Source organism: Corvus kubaryi, unplaced genomic scaffold, assembly GCF_017639235.1.
Source record: "Corvus kubaryi isolate FWS band 111438036 unplaced genomic scaffold, C.kubaryi_AGA036_p1.0 130, whole genome shotgun sequence".
In the NCBI taxonomy this organism is placed as follows: Eukaryota; Metazoa; Chordata; class Aves; order Passeriformes; family Corvidae; genus Corvus; species Corvus kubaryi.
This window is the reverse complement of record NW_024580665.1, coordinates 1505509-1528222: the sequence shown is the minus strand read 5'-3', so window position 1 is coordinate 1528222 and position 22714 is coordinate 1505509. Positions and strand designations below refer to the sequence as shown.

General features: G+C 49.3%; 3 protein-coding genes across 3 annotated transcripts; 1 reads left to right on the top strand and 2 right to left on the bottom strand.

The window, feature by feature from the left end:
* Window positions 1-1276: 1276 nt before the first annotated feature.
* On the bottom strand, window positions 1277-11160 carry UBE2A (ubiquitin conjugating enzyme E2 A). The gene is made up of 6 exons (XM_042028227.1): window positions 9948-11160; window positions 9553-9633; window positions 9419-9444; window positions 4213-4302; window positions 3118-3206; window positions 1277-2720 (listed from the first exon to the last, which is right to left on the bottom strand). The coding sequence occupies exons 1-6, from the start codon at window positions 9989-9991 to the stop codon at window positions 2592-2594; spliced, it is 459 nt and encodes a 152-aa protein (XP_041884161.1). The 5' UTR covers window positions 9992-11160; the 3' UTR covers window positions 1277-2591.
* Window positions 11161-11249: 89 nt separating this feature from the next.
* Window positions 11250-14965, top strand: STEEP1 (STING1 ER exit protein 1). The gene is made up of 7 exons (XM_042028213.1): window positions 11250-11432; window positions 11627-11744; window positions 11876-11917; window positions 12028-12166; window positions 12689-12778; window positions 12904-12996; window positions 13757-14965. The coding sequence occupies exons 1-7, from the start codon at window positions 11309-11311 to the stop codon at window positions 13817-13819; spliced, it is 669 nt and encodes a 222-aa protein (XP_041884147.1). The 5' UTR covers window positions 11250-11308; the 3' UTR covers window positions 13820-14965.
* A 5189-nt stretch (window positions 14966-20154) lies between these two features.
* Window positions 20155-22220, bottom strand: SLC25A5 (solute carrier family 25 member 5). Its single transcript, XM_042028175.1, is given in 5 exon segments — window positions 20155-20466; window positions 20468-20550; window positions 21160-21300; window positions 21416-21902; window positions 22020-22220. Coding segments are annotated over 5 exon segments (864 nt in total). The 5' UTR covers window positions 22131-22220; the 3' UTR covers window positions 20155-20424.
* Window positions 22221-22714: the final 494 nt, after the last annotated feature.

Genomic DNA, 22714 nt, shown 5'->3' with positions numbered 1-22714 from the left:
TGCCTGCTTGGACTGCTGAATAACAACTTGCTACTGCTGTGAAAAAATATTGTGGCAGTTAATTCTGGAAGTAGGTTTTTTTCCATTTTGTTTGGGGTTGGTTTTTGTTCATTATTTCTTCTGTGTCTGAATTCTGCTCTCAAGAACACTGGGCTCTAGCAGATGGTGCTGTAGGAGTGGAAGAAGCCTGGTACTTTCTAGGCAAAGAAGTGAAGCTCCTCCTTCCTAACTTGGGTATGCAGCAGGGTGTTAGAGCTTGGTGATGCCAAGGAAAGCAGTAAGAGCACCACTGGTATTCGAGATTAAAAATGGCTCTTTTGGGAGAGATGGGGCCTAGCTGTAGTCACTGTACCGCAGCAGGGGCAGCTGGCCCGGGCAGTCTCTGCAGGACGCCGCCTTTCCTGTCCTGGGTCAGGGGCTGCGGCCCCTCTGCTGTCACGGTGTCTGTTCAGGACCTGGTGCGGGGCTCTGGGTTTGGCTGCCGGGGCCTTAGGCGGGAGCGGAGAAGGGCAGCGTCGCTGCCCCCAGGGAGGCTGTGGAGCCTCAGCCTTCAGGAGAGACACCATAGGGGCTATGATGGAGTCAGTAGATAAAGGCCTTGCCTGAGCAAGGTGTGATGATGGGATTCTTTTGCGCCTCAGTGCTGCTCCTTTCTGGCTGCCTTAAGAGTCCAATCCATTGGTTTGGGTTTTTTTAACTAGTGAAACAAACACAAGAATAGTGGGACTGCTACAAGGGCCTCTGTGGCCTTAGAGGAAGTTGGCCCCCTCAGAAAGGGTTGTGCTTGCAGAAGGCATTACGGCTGCTCCATGTAAGGCACAAGGCTGTTCAAGGGTACAAGCTGTTGTCACTGCAGGTACAAATCTGTATTACATTTTTTGAAAGAGCCCATGCACTTGTAATTGTGGAGCTCAGCAGCAGAACCAGCTTTTGTTATCTGCCACTCATCATAAATCCTGTTCTCCACCTGCTAAGACAGGCGGAAAGTAAATGTGATTCCTGTATCAGCTGAGCTCACCAAGTTGCTGTAGCTAACTAACTCAGAATCACATGCTCCTTTTTATCCACAGCCCAGTCCACACCCTGATCTTCTGCAGGTGCAGCCAGCCCTGTCTCTCCTCCTCCTGGCTCTGGAGTCGAATTTATCATCCTGCACTACCCCTGGCACACCTCTCTCCCAAATGCTGCCCATAGCAGAAGTAGTGCACAGTGCTGGAGCTTGACCCCCACACCCAACTCCTGGCAGCCCAGTTAAAGAAGCACAGTTATACACTTCTTGCCTATTTATACAATAAGCACTAAGGTTACACTTTATTTACAACTTTTGAAAAATGTACAGTTTCTTACATGGGTTACTTGTGCAAAGTTATACTTTTCAACTAACAGACCAATGTGCACACAAAAGACACTGGAACAGTGGACAACACAATTGCAGGTTCTATCCCACACTGCTGCTTAAGGTTCTGTATCCAAAGGTACAAACTCGCCTTACAAAAAAAGTGACTGGACTTACAAATGTTTTTCAGAATTGAAAAAATACTTTCATAAAACTGAAGGGAACAAACTCAAGCATGCAGCAGTAGCTTACACAAACCACACGGTCATCTACGAAGAGCAGAAACTGCAGAGACTTGAGTGCCTACCCTGGACTTAATTCAAACTTTCCAAAAGACAAAGTTAATTCCGAAACACAACTTATCTTTCTCAGCTAAAGATAAGGGGCAGGAGAAAGACACCAAAGGAGAGTAATTCCATCGCTGGAACAGGTCAGGTTTTACCTCTTCTTTCATGTGGAAGGCCTTTCACTGAGAACCACAACTCTACCTGGTTTTGTCCAGTAATGCCTTGGTGACAGGACTATAGAAACCTACTGACAGTTTCTGTAGGCATGTCCTTTAAAATAGTAATTAAAAAAATAAAAGGGCTTGTTTCTCACCCTCAGCAAAGATCCAAGTACCACAGCTGTAGTGATTTATGTAGATCTGTACATAAATCTTGCATGTGAAGTGCAGAAGTAACAAGCATTCCAGGGTTTTACTAAATCTTTGAATTGGAATCAATTGAAGAGCTGATTTTTTTTAACGTAAGTGAAGGAGTTGATAAACCAATACAAAAGGGAAACAAAAGGTGATTTCTTCACCCAGTCCTTACAAATGCAGTGGGGTCTAAACCAATAGTAGGGGTAAGTGACCAGCCTGGACACATCAGCACTTTAGTTAATATCAGTTAAAAAATGTGTATGTATATAAACATCCCTTTTATCAAGCTACACATAAGCATCACTGTGTATAACACAATTACAATTAAAAGCTTAGTGTACACTACAGAAATGCACAATACTGCCCTAAGACTGGAGAGGGACCACAGAAAATGAACTCAGCATCAGTAACTCTTTTGCAAGTAACCCAAGTACAGAACGTTTGACTTCAAAGTGGGTGCGTTCTGATGTCCAAGGAGAAGCTTCAGCAAGGGAGGGTGGCAACAGCACAACAGCTATTTTGCTTGCAAAGTAAATGCTAGGAGGAAAAAGATGACTCGGACACTTTGTTTATTTTCCTCATCAACAGAGTGTTCGTTTGCATCATCCTGGGTCAACAGTCACGCCAGCTCTGTTCTACTATTGCAGAAACCCGTTTTTCATATTCCCGCTTATTCTCTTGGTATAGCTGAGCTGCCTGGCTGTTTGCTGGACTGTTCGGATTTGGCTCATCCAATAGGGACTGTGCAAAAAGAAAAAGATCCTTAGGCACTGCAAAGTACAGTTTTCCAACTGTTCTGTAAACTATCCATACTAGTCAGAGCAGAGACATTAGTCCAGGTGCAGCACACTGCATTCCTGCAGCTGGAAGGCTTTAGAGGCTTTGGCCACCAGCATCACCCCTGCACAGTGCAGGTGACTTTCTGTGACAGCCAAGCAATACATGCTGGTGGGCCCTGCAGTGACCACCTGTGTCACTGCCTGGCCAGTTTACACCTGGAAAGGATTCCCATTTTGCCAATATCAAGATATAGCTGCTACACTGGCTCCTAGGAGAGGGGGAAAAAAACTTTCCTGAGCTGTTTTTGTCAAAGCATCCTAATGTCATTCTGTCTCTTCATGCAGAGTTCTTTTTTTACCTGTATGGATGTTAAGATGGAGGAGACATCATAAGTGGGGCTCCAGCGATTCTGAAGGATATCCAGACATATACTACCATCTGCATAGACTGGAAAGGGTCAAAAAAACCAGCTTAAAACACAACTTGTACAGCTCCTGGCTTTTCTCCCACATTGCCCGATCCTGAAAACCTATGTACAGACACACTGCAACAGTCCATAGTGTCTGACAGGCTGAAATCCTGTGAACAGGCCTGTAGGTAGGAAGCAGTGAAGCTCCTCACCAACTGAAGCCTCAAGTATTTAAACTCAACCCCTGCTTATTCTCTCACTAACTTCTCTGTGTCACTGCAACTACCACTATGGAAAACCACAAACAGATTTTAAGGAAAAAAAATTTTAGCTACCCAGAAGTGAACCAAACAAAGAAGACCCACAAACACACACACTCAAGGTTTCCCCATGAAGTCTCTAGAGTCCAGTCACCTTCCTCAGAGCAGCTACAGGAGAACCTTCTCTCCCTTCACTGTACCCACACTTGCCATGTTGGAAGGTTTCTAGTATTTCTGCACAAAGCTAGTATTTGTTTGGAGGTAAGGAACACCTCTCCAGCCTTTAGTTACCAAGGAAGGGGATAACATTAAATACTCTTACTGTCACTGGCTATAGCTGGACCCTAACACTACATTTCATTCTTACAGGCATTTTGGGGAAGAAAAGTGATAGAAGACAGCTGCATTCACCAGTGTCACTATGCTGCGTCTACAATACATACAGACAGAAGTCCAAAGCACTGCTATTTAAGTACAAAATATTCTTCTGTAAGGCTTAACAGGCAGTTGAGTGTCTGATCAGTACTGTGCTGTAACACCTGAAAGGTAAGAGGCTCCTTTTATTGCCCCTTTCTTTTCAAGCCTAAGCACTGCTCACATATCCATCCTCACCAAAACTACACAACCACACTGGAATTTTGCTGCCTTATTAGATAGTGAAAACTTTTATTATAGATTTTTTTATACAGCAAGCTGTAATAAAAAACACCCCAGCCCTCTCTTCCCCCCACCAAACCTCCAACAAAACAGCAAAAGTAAACCCAGGCATTGTGTAAGTACTTACCATTTGGATGAAACATTTTAGAGACAAATCTAACAGTAGGTGGCTTATTCGGGTATTCTTCTGTGAATTCTATTGTAAGTTTGAAAGTTCCTGGAGTTGAAAGAGAGATAAGCAACCTTTATACAGCATGAATTTACACAAGGGATGAGTAAGTAGCATCCCCCTGTGATACACACTCACACTATTGTGCTCACACAGGCATGCTGGATATGGAACACACATTGTGCAATCCCACAGCTATTCCTTTACTCTCATGGAGCTAATAATTAACGCTGGAGTCCCAGACAGTACCGGTACAAGAGTATTTTCCTGTGACTTACTTTTATTGCCAGAACCAGTCAAAAGGTTTACGTAAGGAAATAAATCTGCCCTTGGGGTTTTCTTCCAGAGAGCCTAATCCCAGTACACTGTACAAACAACAGCAGTGGGTGTAGAACCATCTGTGTAACACAACGTCATTTGGTGAGTCCTATCTATGGAATATGCTGTCATAGCAAGGACCTTGTAAGTTATTTCCTCTAAATTAAAAAAAAAAAAAGGTCATGTTTCTCAACAACTGTAAGGTAATCAGGTCTTGCAGAAAAGTAGTATTGAATGCAGCATCCAAATCTGACACTTTAAAATATAAACCTGACCATTTACTTTACACTAACTAGTCTTCCTTAGAGAAAGGCTGATTAAGCAGAAACAGAAAACTGTAGCTGAGTCTCAATCCAACCATTTTAACAGCCTGCACCAATGTAAGTTATTTTAACCCTTCTCCTCAGGCTATGACAATCTGAGAATAAGAAGTCTGTCAACTAAGCTGCACACATGGGTTTAGGGGATTAAGGACTGCTCCTGATTCAGCTCGGTAACTAAGGAACTCTACCTGCAGACCATGTGAGCTCCTCCCAAACACGCTACCACCGAGAGCAACCAGCCCTGGAGGCAGCCCAGGATGATCCTGGGTATGCCCAGAGAGAAATATCTGAAGCACCTTCATATAAATATACCGCTCTCCTGTAGCAGGACTGCGCCTGACAGTAACAGCTGGAGCAAGCTGCTGGTGGGGCATATTACCTTTTTTGAAAGGTCATCCCTATGTATCACTGATGAGTCGGGTTCCCCCTGTCCTCTCCACGCTCAGTGTCCTTGCTTCCTACTGTGAAGGAGTTTTCCAGCACCAATATAATGAAGTTATTCCTTTGTTTGGCTGGCAAACATATGCCAACAACCGGTAAACCAGAGAACAGATTTTTGGTTTGGGTTTTTGTTTTTTCTTTTTTTTTTTTTTTTTTCCAGATCAGCAAGGATCTGCATGATTTCCCAGGGACTCCTTCCTTTATAAGGAGATAAACTGTAACACTGAGTTGCAAGAAACGAAGGTCATTGCTTTGACATTCCAGTTTGCAAATGAAGAGACAGCATAGATGCTTTAGCACTTTCCCTACAGCAGTGGGAAATCTCAACACCCTAAAAATAAGTTTATGCATGTTTGGTTTTTTTATTAGCAGCCTAACAACGTAGGAGCAGAGAGCCAACGCTATGCTATCTCACTGTGAAACAAACGAGCCAGAACAGTAGAGTCAGGATTGTTCAAATTAGTGGAAATCTGCAGTGGGGTTTTCAAATTTACTCCAGTTTAGTCCAGAGGCACAGAGCCAGGTGTGAGATCAGCTTGAAAGCCAGGACTGGGAAGTTAGTAACAACTTCTACCAGCTGCAAACGTCTGCCCCTTAGAACCAAATGCTTAGAGATTTGACTCTAGATATTCTCAGCTCTCCCTGCCCCAGTTCTGGTTCTCAGTAGCCTCCTCCTGAGAAAGGAGTGACTAAGCAAGCAGTAGGATGAAAACCGAGCACAAACCATCACACAGGTTTGACAGCAACAGGAGCAGTTTGGTCTTAGAATCCATTTAAAACTACTGAAAGAAAGGGAAGCTATTGTCCCACCAGAGACAGGACAGTGCTACTTTTAACACAAATCTGAGCAAGGGGCTTATCTGGAGCAATATCCAGCTGGAGTATCTACCTACTCAGATTTCCAAGTCAGGGCCCAGAGTGGCAGTGGCTCTTTGAAATGCTCCACAGTACACAAACCCTCGCTATTGAGCTTTATTAAAGGGCAAATCCAGAGATTTGATGCACCGAAGTCCAAGGGTCACTCACACTGAAAGCCCACAAAAATCAAACAGGTATCACAACACACAGATGGGGATGACGTCTTCAGTGTCCAGTCCCTCCTGTCACTAATTTTAGCACTTTCAACTGGTATTTCTCAAAATTTACCCTAGACAGCCATTTTTAAAACATAAATTATCATATTCACTGTCATTATTGATATTGGGATCACCACTAATCTTAGGAGAACATTCTCTTTTCTGCCCTTTACTTATCTTGTTGATCACTTCTACCTCAGGATTTGAGACCCTGACACAGCCAAGAGAGGCTTCTGTATGACCTGTGCACCAGCCCCAGCAACCCCAGAGAGCAGAGCCCGTGTCCCTGCAGGGTCCCCTCCCTGCAGACCCTGACAGCAACCCCTCCATTCCACTGCCCAAAAAGCAGGGACGAGCTCTTTTGCTCCCACACGAGGATACAGGATCCATATTCCATAAGCAAGGCACAAACCACACAAAAGACAAATGCCTTGTGTTCTCTGTTCAAGCCTCCTGCACAACCACAGCAAGGCAGGATACTACAATAGCTGAACTACGTAAATGTCTCCAAGCCAGGAATCCTACACTAACCACAGTATCATCATCCAGTTTCAGAGAAACAGGTCTAAAGGACTGGGACAACCTGGATTTCCATGGCTGTGCCAGCATTACCACTTTAGATGCCACACACATAAAAATTCTTAGAGATATGGTGAAGGGCAGGATAAATATCCCCAGGGTCCTACTGCAGACACCTGCAATCGAATCCTCTTAAACCAGAAGATGGAAGTTATGCTGCTGATCTAAATTAGTGGTTGCTCCTAAGCTGAGCCAGCCTGCACACTGAGTTGTGAAAACACCCTCCAAAGTCTGGGGGTGGAGAAGGAGGGATGTCAGCTGCAGAATGCTGCACAGCAAGTAAACAAATGCATTCAACTTCAGGTTTGCAGCCCAGACAAACTACAACACCTCAGAAGCTGCAACTGGAGAAGGGCCTCACCAGAATGAGGATAAAGAACAGTAGCTCTCATGATGTTGGAATTATCATACCCCTAGAATAACAAAACCCCCCAAATTTCACAGCCTACTTTCACAAGAACTAAGCTATCTCAAATTTTACAGTATCACCATGGAGTGAAAGAGCCTAAAAATGGAAAAGAACACTGACCTGCAAGGCTTCATGGGAAAGATTATAGAGTTTCAGCGTACCTTTGAGTCACAAGGGCCTGCGCAGTTGCAAAGCAAGCCCAAACTAACATAGTGTTAAAATAAAATTCTCTTACTCTTACCTAAATAAAGCTAAACTGCATCTGGACTGCACTACCATTATCTGAACTGTGCTACTCCACTCACTGAATGGAAAAGCACAGCTGAGGCACCGACAAGCCCTATCTCCAGGCACCACTTAGTGCTTTGTTATCTAGCAAGGTAAGATACATCCAGAGGAGAGGAGATAAGCAGATATCCTGCAACACAAGACACATCTGTTTTCCTGAGCACACAGTGTGAAAACACACATTTTGCTAAGAAAAGAGCAATCCATCACATCCGGAGATTACATTATGACATCAACCAAAGCAGAAGGACAGCAGCAGCAGCCTCAAGCACCTGTCTGAACCTCAAACTGCTGTGACTGCAACACGTCCTCAGTATCCAAGATAAAGACATAATGCTGCTTCAGAAAGCACACAGGAAATCAATATGTCAGGGTTCTCAAAAGCAGTCTTCAACCTTCTGCAACTAAATGGAAATATATGGAAAAAAGCCCTTATAGCATCTGTTAACCACATGCTGAGCTGGAAGAGCCTGAGCATGGCAACAACCTGCATTTTAGCACACTGCAAGGAGACAGCTTTCTGCTCCAAACAGTGAATCACTCTATTAGCAGCAGTGCTCCAAAGCCTAAGCAGCTCTAGAAACCCCCACAAAGCTTAAGAGAGCCCTTCTTTGAGGATTACAAGATGAGACAGCAAAATACATTTTGTCTACCTGTTCTATTATGCAATGTTTTAAGTCCAAGTTCTAAACATTAGACTGCAGAAGCAGCTACTCCAGCAAGTTTCTTAACTAATCAAATACATTAAAAAGAAGTAAGGCTTCAGAGTTTTCTTAGGCTTGAAATATTTAAAATCTTCAAAATCTTCACAGAGAAATACAATCTGCAATTTAGAGGCATGTCCACAGGTGCTACCTCCAAGGATAAACAAAGACAAGGGAGTCAGCCAAGAACAACAGAAGAGTTAAGGAATTTTTCCTATGCTTTCGTCATGAGTAATGGAGATCTAAGATATAAAATTATATAGCCTACACTGAAAATATCTTAAAAAAATGTATCACTGATTTTAGTTAGACAGTATTTTATGTCTAACAGGTTTTCACAAGATGCTTAAGTACTCATACTGCATCAGTAAACCTATCAAAGTCAGTAAGACCAGATGGAAACTACAGGTATGTTACCAGGACCTATTTAGTCATCTTTTAAACTTAAAAAGTCCTTTCAGTCTTAAGCCCTGAATGATACCAATTGTAGCAGAGCGAAATAAATTACAAGAAAAAGCCACTGTTCTGAACTTCCTCAGATATTCAGCCCATTTCCTACTTCAGCGACTCACGTTGGAACTTGCTCACAAAACACTTCCAGCATCAGAAAAAAAACCAGAACTCAAACAAAAGACAACAGTTCTATACCAAGTTTTTAATGCTAACCCAGACATGAGTGTCCCATAAAACATGATCCAGAGTTCAACAGAAAAGTTTGCAGAGATCCTTAAAATGATGTAATAGACAGCGATTACAAGCAAGACTGTACAAGCTAATTTATATGTTTCTGTAAGTCAACACAGCAATCTAAATCTACAACACTTTCTGAGAGTAGGATTAGAAAAATAATATCTACATATATCAGGCACACGTGTGTGGTCAGGTGAACATGCACCCACGCCCCCCCACCATTCCCAGGCCCACACCTGTTTGTTGCAGGGTCTACAGTAGTGACACCAAGGCCGTATCAAAACGCAGCAGTTTACCCCGAGAAAGCCAAACACCAGCCCCGCACGCCGCACTTACCGTCCTCGAAAGGGGTCCCCTCGGGCCTGGAGGAGGGAAAGCAAAGCACAGCGTTACCCCGCTGGCAGCCCGGCTCCAACCCCCGGCGGCTGAGCGGCCCCCGCGGCCTGCCGCCCCCTTCCCTGCCGACTCACCCGAAGATGACGGCGTTCCACACCATGATGTTGTTCTCGGAGGGGGCCCCGCTCACCCCGGCCGGGGGATCCTCCTGCAGCCTGCAGAGCACAGGGACGGTGAGCGCGGCCCGCGCCCCCCGCGCTGCGCAAACGGCGTAACCCAGCCCGGCAGCGGCCGCGCCGCGCAAACAGCGTAACCCGGGACGAAGCTGCGCAAGCGGCGTAACCCGGGCCAGCAGCGGCCGCCTGCGCAAACGGCGTAACCCGCGCCAGGCAGCGCCGCCCGCGCTACGCAATCAGCGGAGCGCGCCTTGCCCCGCCGCCATGTTGTGCTGCCCCCTCCTCCCCGGCAGCGCTCGGCCCTTCGTCCTCCTCCCTCCCGCCCCTTTACCCTCGGCCCGTGGCCTCGGTACCTCTTGAAGTCCCGCATGAGGCGCCTACGGGCCGGAGTGGACATGGCGGGCTGAGGGTTATAGCTCAGGCATACACTGCCGGAGGGAGCGCCGGGCGCGGCTAAGGTTCGATCTCCGACTGAGGCGGCGGCAGCACTGACGGACAGGAGCGATCACAGCCTCTACCACTGCGGCGGGCGCGGAAGGGGGGGGAGCCTGAGCTGCACCGACTCCTGCACCGGCAGCCGGACGGTCCCGGGATGTACCAACAGCGCGGGGAGAGGGGGGCGGAGCCGGATGTGGCTGAGCCCCCGGCCCAGCCTCTACCACCGCGGCGGGGGGCGGTGCCTGGGGGGGCGGTACCAACGTCGGCGGAGGGCGGGGGTGCAACGTAACAGCGACGTCACGGGAGGCGGAGCGGCGGCGGCGCTGCGGGTTGGGGTCAAAACAGTTCAATAGGGAAAGCAAAGGCCAGGCGCACAAGCGAACCGGAACAAGGAGTTCATTCCCCACTTCCCCAAGGCAGGTAGGGCTTCATCACACGTAACAGTGACTTGGGAAGACAAACACCATCACTCCAAATGCTCCCCCCTCCTCCTTCTCCCCCAGCTTTATTGCTGAGGATGAGGCCATATGGTCGGGGATATCCCTCAGGTCAGCTGGGATCAGCTGTCCTGGCTGTGTCCCCTCCCAGCTCCTTGGGCACCCTCCGCCTCTCGCTGCTGGGGTGGGGTGAGGAGCAGAGAAGGCCTTGGCTCAGGGTAAATCCTGCTCATGTAACAAAAACATCTCTGAGTTATCAGCACTTTTTCCAGCACAAATCCAAACCATGGTCTCAAAACAACTACTGTGAAGAAAGTTAACTCCATCACTGTCAAAATCAGCACAACCTGCTACGCTGCATTTTCCTCTTCCCCAGAGAGTGTTTTCCAAGGGAAAATAAACAATTGTCTATGTTTCTTTAACAGCTTTTGGAAGTAAGAATCTCTCTGCTGTTGTGTAAAGCAGGCTGGCTGGGCTCTGTTTTTTGAGTTTATCCTCACTTGTAATTTCATATAATCCAGCTCTGTGGGAAGGCAGCTTCAGAAAAGACACAGGAGAACACCTACTGAAAGAAAGTAATAGAAAATTGTTTTCACGGCCGCACTGCAAACCTGTTGTTCCGGACCTTTCCCGCTGTACCAGCCTGTGCAATAAGAACCATGTGAGCTCTGGGTGTTTGTCAGGAAGAGCGTTGTCCAGTGTCCGGCCTTCAGAGGCACAGGAGCTGCCGGGACCCGCCCGGCTCTGTGCGCGTTCCCTCGGCGCCCCGCGGAGCCGCCCCGGCGGGCGGGGCCGGGCGCGCGGGGGCCGGGCCAGGCGGCTCCGAGCTCGCCGCCGCCATGCCCAAGGTGGTGTCGCGTTCCGTCGTGTGCTCCGACACCCGCGACCGCGAGGAGTACGACGATGGGGAGAAGCCGCTGCACGTCTACTACTGCCTGTGCGGGCAGATGGTGCTGGTGCTCGGTGAGCCGGGGCAGGCTGCGGCCCGGGGAGGGGCAGGCCACGGCCCGGGGAGGGGCAGGCCGCGGCCCGGTGGCGCAGAGGGCCCGGGAAGGCGGCGGCGGGGTGTGGGTGCGGAGTGAGGGTGCGGATTCCGGGTTCCCGGCGCCGGTGCCCGCCCGGCCCCGCCGCCAGCCCGGCCCCGCCGCTCCCCGCAGATTGCCAGCTGGAGAAGCTGCCGATGCGGCCGCGGGACCGCGCCCGGGTGATGGACGCGGCCAAGCACGCCCACAAGTTCTGCAACGCCGAGGAGGAGGAGAGCGTCTTCCTGCGCAGGTGAGCCCGGCTCTGCACCCCCTGAGCCCCAGGCCCGGGGAAGGGGCTGCCCTCCCCGCCCAGCTGGGAGCCGCCAGGCACGGAGACGCTGTGTCCATATGCTTTGCTCAAGTGCTGCCTCTCTCCCCCAGACCCGAAGGCATAGAGCGGCAGTTCAGGAAGAAATGTGGCAAGTAAGTGACGTTCTTTAGTCTTTTGAGTGACTTTTACAATTTTTTTATAAGGAAACCATAGGAATCCAGAATCTGGGTTTCCTCTCAGCTATGCATATTTCTGTTTCCAGGTGTGGACTGCTGCTCTTTTATCAACACCAACAGAAAAATGCTCCTGTGACATTCATTGTTGATGGTGCTGTGGTCAAATTTGGCCAAGGTTTTGGGAAAACAAACATATATACTCAGAAACAAGAACCTCCCAAAAAGGTAATTGGCTTTAGAGAAGAAGGATATCTTTGCTTTTCTAAAGGTGTTGTGTATAAAATAACTTAATGATGAGGGCAGAGGGGAGAGAAAAGAAAAAAGGACCTCTGAACAATAACTCAAATTGGTGTCTTTTCTATGTCTCCCTTAAGTTTTCCTTGACAGAGGTCACTGCAGCTTGGAGTCCTAGCACTAAAGGAGAGCAAAATAGCCTTGGAAATCCAGACTGTGCCTGATGTTTAGGCTCAGTTAACAGAAAGTTTTCAGTTTTAAGTAGGTCAGGTTGGTAGTCTGCATAGTGGTTCTCGAAGTCTGGCTCATCTATTGTATGTCAGTGAGCTTGCTTCTGGTAGTGACACCTCTAAGCCCAGAAATCACTGAGCATACTTCCCCTTTGGCACCCACAGAGTTCAGGTAATCTTGATGACTTGTGTAAGAAGCCTTAAAAGCTTTGGAAGGAGGAAGCAATCCCTACTGATACAACTGTTGCCAAGGTTTAACAAAATATTCTTGTTTTTCACCCAGGTGATGATGACCAAACGGACCAAAGACATGGGCAAGTTCAGTTCTGTCACAGTCTCCACAATTGATGAAGAGGAGGAGGAGATTGAAGCAGTAAGTTTTGGATGCCCTTAGTGGCAGCCACATCTCAGCTGGTCAGAGCCAGTGATGGTCTCACTGTTTGGATGAGATGTTGTTACTCTGGGGTTTGCTGTTGCAAAGTGACGTGTGTGTTTCAGAGGGAGATTGCAGACTCGTATGCACAAAATGCAAAAGTGATTGAGAAACAGCTGGAACGCAAAGGCATGAGCAAGAAAAGGCTACAAGAGTTGGTGAGTATTTTCTTTGGTGTTGAACACAAAGCTCTGAGATGTGTTAGCTTTGTACACAAAAGCTATCTTGCAGATTAGACTGCAAGTATAGAGAGGTCCTGGTACAGTCACAGGCAACTTGCAGCTTTGTGAGGATGAAATTTCCTTTACAAGTTTTATAGAGATGTTCTTCTCATCCCCCTGAACTTAAAATTTGCATGCCATTACCTGGAGAGGTAACTGAAGAGCAGCCAGCAGAGTGCCTGCAGGGAGGCTTTCTGTGACCTGTTGGACGAGGAACAAGGGAAGGAGAAATCAGGCCATGGCTTTGCCAGCCTGTGCTCTCATGCCTGCTTGGCAGAGCAGGTCATTGCCATGAGACATAAGGGCAAAGCAAGGCTCTTGTGGAGGATCTGCAGCTCAGCTGCTACTGCAAGGGGCACTCGAAGAATAAATGGCAAGAACATCTCAACTGATCTTACTTGCTGTGACAGGAGGGTAGTAGATGGAAGGAGGAGGAAATGTGCAGCTTCCACCTGAGGATAGAAAGTATGAAATTGTCTCCTGGGCAGTTGGTCTTGGGCTTTTTATGATTTTAAAGATGGTCCTCGTTTTTTATGTCAGTGGAGGAGGAAGTCAGCAAAGCACTTGAGCTGCTCTTGCTCCTGGTTTTGGAACTGAAAAGTTTGCATTGGTCAGACAAGAAGAGCAAACCTCATTGGTGCACTGAAGGGAAAAGTATCCAGATATTATTTAATTCTGCCTTACTTTTCCTATTCAGGCTGAGTTGGAAGCCAAGAAAGCCAAGATGAAGGGAACCCTGATTGATAACCAGTTCAAATGAAATGCTGTGTATCTGCTGGATATTTGGAGACAGGAGAAAGCTACCAAGAGCTATCACAGTTCTGTCAACGAAGCAGAAGTAACAGACAATGTTCAAGAGTTGCACTGTGCTGCAGCCAGCTTGGAGGATGAGAACCTCTCTCTATCCCTCTGTATTAAGTGATACTCTGGGTACCAGTCTTAACTTCAATGGCACTGGAGACTTTGCTCCAACTGCAGTTCTCTACAGACCCAGTGTTATGAGCAGGCTGTTCTACGTAGAATATTTACTTTCAAGAAAATCTTTGCTGGGTGCCTTCCTGAGTTCACCTTTAGATACCTGTCTTTTTATTTTGTAGTTTTCAAATGTGTTTCCCTGAATATATTAGAACGCTAAGTAACTATACAACAAAGAAATCCTTATAAAAGTAAGCTCTATGCCTGTTGTTCATTTTGTTACTTGAAATGTGTCCAAAAGGTGCAGCAGCCTGAACCATGCCATTCCAACAGAGTCTGGAACGACTGGGATGCAATGCTTGGGCATGGTGCTGCTGCTGCTCACCCTGACCTGCCAGAGGCAGCCAGCACAGACTGGGCAGCAGCACTGCAGTCTCAGCCCCTGCTGAACATCACAAGGCTGCAGTTGTACAGAATTAAACTGTCACAGCGGACAGACAACGGAATATAAAATCCAACCCTATTTTAAACTACTGTAAATAAAAACTGCTGCTAATGAGTTCAAATGGTTGGAAGTTACTGATACAGCCAGTGATCATTAAAGAATACAACTGTACATCTGAACTAGCCCATTGGGCAAAACAGTATCAGTATTTGGAGTTGTGAAATGTGAAGGAAAAATTGTTTTGAATGTACTGACCACTAAGGACTTGAATAGACATTACACACCAGTTTTTAAAGTACCTTGTTTGGGTAATAGTACTTCATGCCTCTTGTGTGATGTAATAACAGTGCGCTCTAGCCCATGTCTTTGTTGCTCTACTTGGGATGAAATACCATATTACAGACTTGAACCAAAATACCTTTCCTGGGATGTTCTTACTCTACCAAGTATCATAAAACGTGACCAATGAACAAAATCCTTCCATCACCCACAATTATTATGGAAAACTTCCTATAATCAATAAAGATTTTCCATCTGGCTTTATAATCCTGACTGGGAAAACTCAGTTGTGCTTACCTAAGGATCTGTCCTTCCTTTCTTGGGAAAACAAGGTGTAAAAGAGGGAGTGAACTCGGCCCAGAGCTAACAGAGATGAGTCTGCAGATCCTGTGACAATTTAATGCCAGGCTGGTAAGCAGGTGTTCAGGTTGACTCACACAGTGCTGATCTTGGCCCCTGCTGATCACCTGCTAACCTGAAGCCTATTTCCAGAAGCCTGTGGCCAGAGGCCTTGGTGGTGTGCGATACTTGGGAAGGGCAGGAGGCATGCATGGGTACGCAAACCCCTTTCCCAGTGTGGTAGCACAGTCCAGCCAGGCGAGGGCCCCAGGGTTCCTCTGAGAGCGATCCAAGCCCGGGGTAACTGCAGGTCGCTCTCTATAAAAATTCAGAATTTTTTTTCCCGAGCAAGAGTAAAAGACTTGGACATCTGAAAATAGGTTTTGAAGCATGTGAGAGGTGCTGGGATGCAGACGCTGAGTCTCCAGTTGTCCAAGGATGAAGTGTGGTCTTGCTTCAAGTGACACCAGAACAACAAGCTAACTTGGGGATGGTGTGATTCATTGTCAGGGTTAAGGCTGGGAGTGACAAAAGGCTTCAGCTGAGGACGGGCTGTGAAGGGGCTGCCAGGTGGGGATAGGACCATCTTTGCAGGTTGGTGAGGCACAAAGAAAATCTGCTGAGTGCCCAGCTCAGCACAAGTTGTCAAAAGTAGCTGTTATCAACTGCCATCAACTTCCTCAGCTGCCACCTGGAGCCTTGAGACAGCACAGCACAGACTTCTGGAAGGCCAGTCCATGTTCAGTCAGTTTGTTGTTCTTGTCATTGGAAATCTGCCTACTTTGGCTCAGGATGTGTGCATGGACCCAGTCAGAAGGGGGAGTACTTTATTTCTTCTGAGGTGCTTTTGATTCAGAAAGGGGAGTATTTTATTTCTTCTGAGGTGCTTTTGATACACTCTAGTTATGCAGTCCATGGCTGAAACAACTCCACAGAGAATCTGATCTAATACATTATTATACATTTCTTACTTCAACTGGAGCTAGTGTAAATCAAATGAGGTTTTTCATTTCTAGATCTAAATGAATTGAAATATATTAGCTGACTGTAGCAACAGGAAGCAGGGTCACCTAGTTCAAACAATTGATGAAATGTCCTTTTATAATAGATGAAACCAGCCATCCTGCAGGGTTTCCGATACCCTGGTAGCAAATGGGTAATCTGCAGCAGAGTTCAGACCAAAGAAAAATCAGATTTCATGTTTCTGTAAAAGTCAACATTTGTTTTTATAAATCTGTAGATACAGGTAAGTGATATATTTGTTTGTTTAACTGAGCACCATATTGTATGTAAGAACTTGTCCAGATGCAGAGGTATCACAAAATGTGAAATAAAAGTGAAGGAGGGGATCTGTTCCAAAAGTAATGGCACACATGGCCAGACTTACCTTACCGTGTTTCATGACTTAGTCCAGACCAGTTTCCAGGCACCTTCACAAGACTCTAGTCTGATTTACCATGTCAGAACAGCTCTGGATGTAACAATGCTGCCTGGGTACCCATAACTTGTACAAAACCTCCATACAATTTGTAAACGCTGAAGAGAAGTGGTAACAGTGAATCCAACCTCCTCCCTGTTAATCACAGCTGTGCCTGGGGAGCAGCATGGAGTCCTCCTTGCCTACCCCGAGGGGATGTTTCTGGCCAACGCTTACATCTCTCCTTGCGTTCCATGTTTGTGCTGTTTTACTCACTGACCTGTGTGCATGCAGATGGCCCACTCTGACTCCCTGGACTGTTGCATTGATAGATGCACAATAACAGTGTGTATGACAAAGCGATCAGCTTGGGAGCAGCACTAACTGATCAGCCTGAATCAAACTAGTCTCAGCTTTTGCAGGTGCTATCCTAAAGAGCCCACAGGGCTTTGCCACATCCAGGCATTTTAAAAGTATAAAATGATGGGCTTGTTTAAAAGGCTGGAGGGCTAGGCTCCAAGGATGGAATGGAAGCCTTGTAATTCCTGCTGAGGGGTCCTTAAGAAGCGAGATGGCCACAGCATACTGGGGTTTTGGGTAGATTTCAAGGCACGAGTGGCCAATCTCTTTTGTTGTCAGCCAGAAAAACTCCATCCCATGCCTGCAGCCAGGGCTGTAATTCCTGTCAATCCCAGCAGGATCAGAAAGCAACAACCAGCAAACCACTGGTGGGATGACACCTCCCAGAACCTCCCTGACGCTGCCAGTCTTGGTGTGGGGTCTTGGCAGGTCCTGAGGGCTCATTGTTCCCAAAACCACTACCCCCCGGCAGCTCGGTATGGCTCTGGGGTGCGCAGAACTGGGGCTGTGTCCCTGCAGGCATGTGAGCTTAGCTCCGTACCTACAACCCAACCCACACATGTGCTTTGGGCAGCTGATGGGGCCACCTTGCATGGCTGGGCAGTCACAGGATCAATCCCCGCTCAGAACAACTGATTTTACCCTGCATGACCCAAAGTATTGCCTCTTCCCCTGCCCCTCTGCACCAGATGCTGCCAGTCATGCAGGCAGCACATGAAAGACACTGGGGCAATGCCTGCCAAGGGTGACAAGGACATAGAAGCAGGGGCACTCCTGGCTCCATCCAGAGCCCAGAGACACAGCCTGGAGTGACACAATGATTGCTGAAGGGGACAGTGGAGTGGATGAGCTGGCACTTTGCTGGTCTTTAACATCCTTGGGATGGGATGCTCTCCACTGCAAGACTCAGCACAGAGTCAGGCACAGCCCAGTTGGGGCAGGCTGGTGCACACTGAGCCATTCCAACCATCCTGCACCACTTGCCACCTGCCCCAGCCACTGACAAATGTGTCACACAATCCCCTGCACAGCTGTGCTGTGTCAACACCTCCTAAGCCTGGGATTTATGGCTGCTGAGCAAGGGGCTGAGACAAAAGCAGCACTACAGGCATTTACCCATCCCTTCCCACCAGCAAAGGAGACGATACACCAGGCTGGACACAGCTCCTGTGGAGGAAATAATGACGTGTGTGATGTTCAGCCCTTCCCACAGGAGAATTATGTTTAAAAGGAAAATCCACCCCCATCCATGCCATCCTTGGGGCAGCACAGCCCAATGCTGTGTTGGAGGGACTGCACTCAGCTTGCTGCCTTGCCACTGGCTGGCCCCAGTCCCTTTCCCATGCCTCAATTTCGCCACAAGAACAAAGCCCTTAATCCCTGTGCAGTGTGCTCCTGTGGCAGGCAACAGCAGCAGCTAAACCCCCCAGCCTGGTCCCCAGATAAAGCTGCTCCCAGGGAGCTGCCAGGAGAAGGAGGTTAAAACCCCAGGCGGCCTACCAGCCTGTGCTACCCAAGAGTGGACTGCAGGGAAAAACCCTTGTGGGCTCTGCCCACACCTCCCACCTGCCAGAGCTAAAAAGAGCCATGAAACACATTCTTGTTTCCTGAATCCCCAAGGCAGTTGATAGGGCAGGTAGCTAAAACCCATTTCACTCAGTGCCAGCCCTGCACCCCAAGTCCAGTGCACAATTTGTACGTCTAAGCACTTAGGGATTCCCCAGCTCAGCTCCTTTGCAGCCTGGCCTAACAGCCCAGGTCAGTGCCTCAGTCACCCACCACTGTGTTCAAGAAGAAATGATGCACTTACCTTGTGCCAATGGCCTGGTCATTTCCCTGTGGAGGAAAGGACAGGAAAGGGATGCCCCATGCTCAGCAATCAGCAGCATTTCAGAGCAGCCCTTGAAATCCAGGTGAGCTTAGCAGCAGGAGGCTGAGAGCCCTTAATTAATAAGCTTGCACTTGCACAACAGGAAAGGGCTCCCTGGTAAAGCTGCCCCATGGCACAGTCCCCTGCCAGGCTGCTGCCTGTGCCCCCAGCACTGCCCACTGCTTGTGGCATTGCTTCACATCTCACCTTTACAGCCCATTTCGTTTCCATAGCAGGCAGTGGGGGATCTCATACTGCAGCAGCCCAGGGGCAGTTGAAAAGCATCAGCAAGGACAGTTGGCTCAACTGTGAGGCACAAGACTGTCTCCCATCAGGAATGCATGTGCCCACTTACAGAGACCCCAGCAAGCCAACACCACCTGCAGCAGAGAAGGTGCTGCGCTCTCATGCCTGGCTGCCCTGCTTAGATTCCAGCAATAAAAACAACTCTCACCCTTTGCAACACAAGGACTTGTTTAGTTGCCTTGGGCAGTGGTTGAGATTGGTTTCAGTGATTGAAATCAACTGCTTTGAGGAGGCCCGGGCAGCCAGAAAGGACCAAAGGCATGGGGGAAGTGAGGAGACTCACTGATCTGAAGGGCAGAAGACCAGGAGAGCATCCACTCACCACTCCAGATCCCCAGGCAGAAACCAGGCAGCTTCATTGGGGTGACTCACAGACCTAGAGAGATATCTGGGTAAAGGCCACACCACACACATTGCTCAATCTTGCAGTTTTCCCCAAATTGTCCCAGCAGCATGAAGGAATTTTCCCCTTCCCCTGGAATTTTGAACCTTAAGTTCAGGGGTAAGGGAAGTGCCTGGGAATGCAGCTCCCTGCCTAGCAAGCACAGCTGGTACAGAAGCTGTCTCTGCTCAGCTACTGCATCCCCACAGCACAGCACCCTCTGTGAGGGCAAGGCTAGCCAGGGAAGATACAGACCAGCAGCACTTGGGTCCTCTGACTGCGTTTTAACATGCCCAAGTAGGTAGCTCAGTTTCTAAGGCAGAGAACATGATGACAAGCTCTGCTCCTCCAGAGAGCAGCAAACACTCCCTTAAGACATTCCTCCAGCCTCCCACGCATTCAGTGCCATGGGGAATGCTGTGTTTTACACACAGTTTAGGCACTTGGCATTGTCAAAATCAGGTTTCCCGAGCTCCAAGGAGCAGACAGGCTAGAGGCACGACTGTAGCACACAGTCCATCATCTCTGGTTAGTGGAGTCTCAGGGAGGTCCACTGGGTGAGCCCTTCAGTCCCCATTCCAGCCTACACTACTGGCTTCCCCTGGGGAGGAAACACTACCTAGCTTCTGTGGCAGCCTGCACTGTATTTACCTGCCAGTACTTAGCAAGTAGTGAGGCTTGCAGGATGGAGATGGTTCATCTTCCTCTTTCTCTACAACTGCTGAGACCCCCAACCCCCTCATACTTCAACTGCTGTAAGAACAAACATGACATGAAGAAAATTGGTTTTGGATTTTTATTTCTCTGTAGTCTTTAAGCAGGAGTGACTGAAATAGAAATCATCATGAGTCCCATCAGGGGGAATAATTTGATAAAGACAGGGCAGGCAGTCACCCCTGCCCCATGCCAACCTGTATAAACATCAGCCACCACTGTTTAGTAACTAGATGGTTTTCGAACAAGTCCATGAACGGTCATAGACTACATAGAACAACATGCCAGTTCACAACAGGAAACAACTTATGTATACTTCTTGATTTCATCATACAGGACTAAGACAAAAGCACCACCCATTCCTCGGAGTACATTCGACCATGCACCTTTGAAAAAGGCCTTGGAGCCCTCATCCCGGGCAATCTTCCGCCAGCAGTCAAGAGTGCCAGAGTACATTATGTCAGCTGCAGGAGACAGACAGCTTTAGGAAGTGGATGCCTGTGACCCCCAACATCCAGGTCAGAAACAGCCTCATGTATCTGCTAGCTTTAAAACCTCAAGTGCATTCCATTTCTTGGCTGACTTTCTCCAATACTAGCACATCAGAAGACTAGACTGCCCAGGAGAGATGTTGCTGCTGTTGCTGCATTGTCCCTGGGAGACACTGGAAGGACTGGTTCAAACAGAAGGCAGCAACTCATTGCTTTGACACCAACACTTCCAAACCCAAAAGTTATTGCACAGTTGGCCAGGCTGTGCCTGCTAAGGAGGCTGCCTTTTCTTGTCCCAGAGACACTGGCTTGCAACATCCTTGGGCAAGTTTTGCTGTTCCTACCTACAGACATATACCTGACTGGTGCATGCCACCTTACAGTTGTGCTGCACAGGCCAACTCATTCGTGTCCCTTCCTGTCACTTGCTTCTGCAGCCCCTCCTACACCCCTGCTTACAAGAGAAGAGGATATCTACGCAGGCTGATGAAAGCCAAGCCACTCTGCCTTCACTTCAGCTCCACCACCAGCTATTGATCCAGGGATGCCCAATAACTCTTATACAGTGAAGTAGAAACTTACCTCCTTTACGGCCAGACTGCATCATCATGCGACGACGAACCGTATCAAAAGGGTAGGAGACCAAACCAGCGACAGCAGTGACGGTCTGAGCAATCATCCAGCTGACAACAATGTGGGTGTTCTTTGGGTCTGGAAGCATGCCTGCAGGAGAGAGGCTTTGATGAGAATGGCAGGTGAGCCACCAGCACTATCGAAATGCACTACAGGCCTGCCGCAGCCCAGCATGTCCCTTCTAGTGCTGTTTCGGTCAACCTACCCTTCGCGGTGTCATAGATGCCAAAGTAGGCGGCTCTGTAGATGATGATGCCCTGGACAGAGACACTGAAGCCCTGGTACAGGCCCCCAAGGCCATCTGAGCGGAAGATTTTGACCAGGCAGTCACCGAGCCCACTGAACTCCCGGTCGGCCCCGGCTTTACCCACATCCGCTGCCAGGCGGGTTCGGGCAAAGTCAAGGGGGTAGACGAAGCAGAGGGAGGTCGCGCCGGCGGCACCCCCGGATGCCAGGTTACCGGCGAAGTACCGCCAGAACTGCGTTCGCTTGTCCACGCCGCCCAGGAAGATCTGCTTGTACTTATCCTTGAAGGCGAAGTTGAGGGCCTGGGTGGGGAAGTACCGGATCACATTGGCCAGATTGCCGCGCCAGAAGGAGAGGACGCCCTGCTCCCGCGGGATGCGCACCACGCAGTCGATGATGCCCTTGTACTGCCTGTCGGCGGAGATCTGCTTGCTGGCGTGCTGCACCTGCAGGGGCCGAGATGCCGCTGTCAGCGCCGCTCCCCCGCGCGCCCCCGGCCCACCGCCGCCGCCCCCCCCTCTCCTTGCGGCGACCTTGGGACGGCCCCGGCCCCCGGCGCTCACCTGCAGCAGCAGCTTGACCCTCTCGATGGGGGCGACAGCGGTCTTGGAGATGGCGGCCGCCACCCCGCCAGCAAGGAAATCCTTGGCGAAGGACACGGCCGCATCGGTCATGGCGGGAGCGGCGCGAGCGGGAGGCGATGCCGGGCGGAGGAGGCGGGAGGCGGCGCTGAGGGGGGCGCCGCAATGGCCGTTAATATAGGGGCTGCGGCGCGAGCGTGGGCGGGGCGCGCCTCCCGCTCGCCGATTGGCTGCGGCAGGGGGCGTGGCCGCCGCAGGGGGACGGGGCCGCCGTTGGAACCGGTGGGGGGCACATGGCCGCGGTGACGGGCTGGGGTAGCGCGGCACGGGGGAGTCCGGGACGGAGCGCACCGGGACGGAGCGCACCGGGACGGAGCGCACCGGGACGGAGCGCACCGCGGAATGGGAGATCCCGGGATAAAGCATCGCGGGACGGGGCGTCCCGGCATGAAGGGCCCCACCAGCACCGCGGGCGAGACAGTCTTGTATTTATGTGGCCCCGGCCCGGTCACACCGCCTATCCCTGCCCCGGGCACACCACTTGGCGGTGACGGGGCCATCCGTGACCACGACCCTTCGGCTCCTCTGCGTCATCCCAATGCTATGGCGAGAGCGGCCGGGCACAGCACAGCCGCGGCGCAGGCTGGAACGGGGCGGGCTCTGAGGCTGCCTCATCT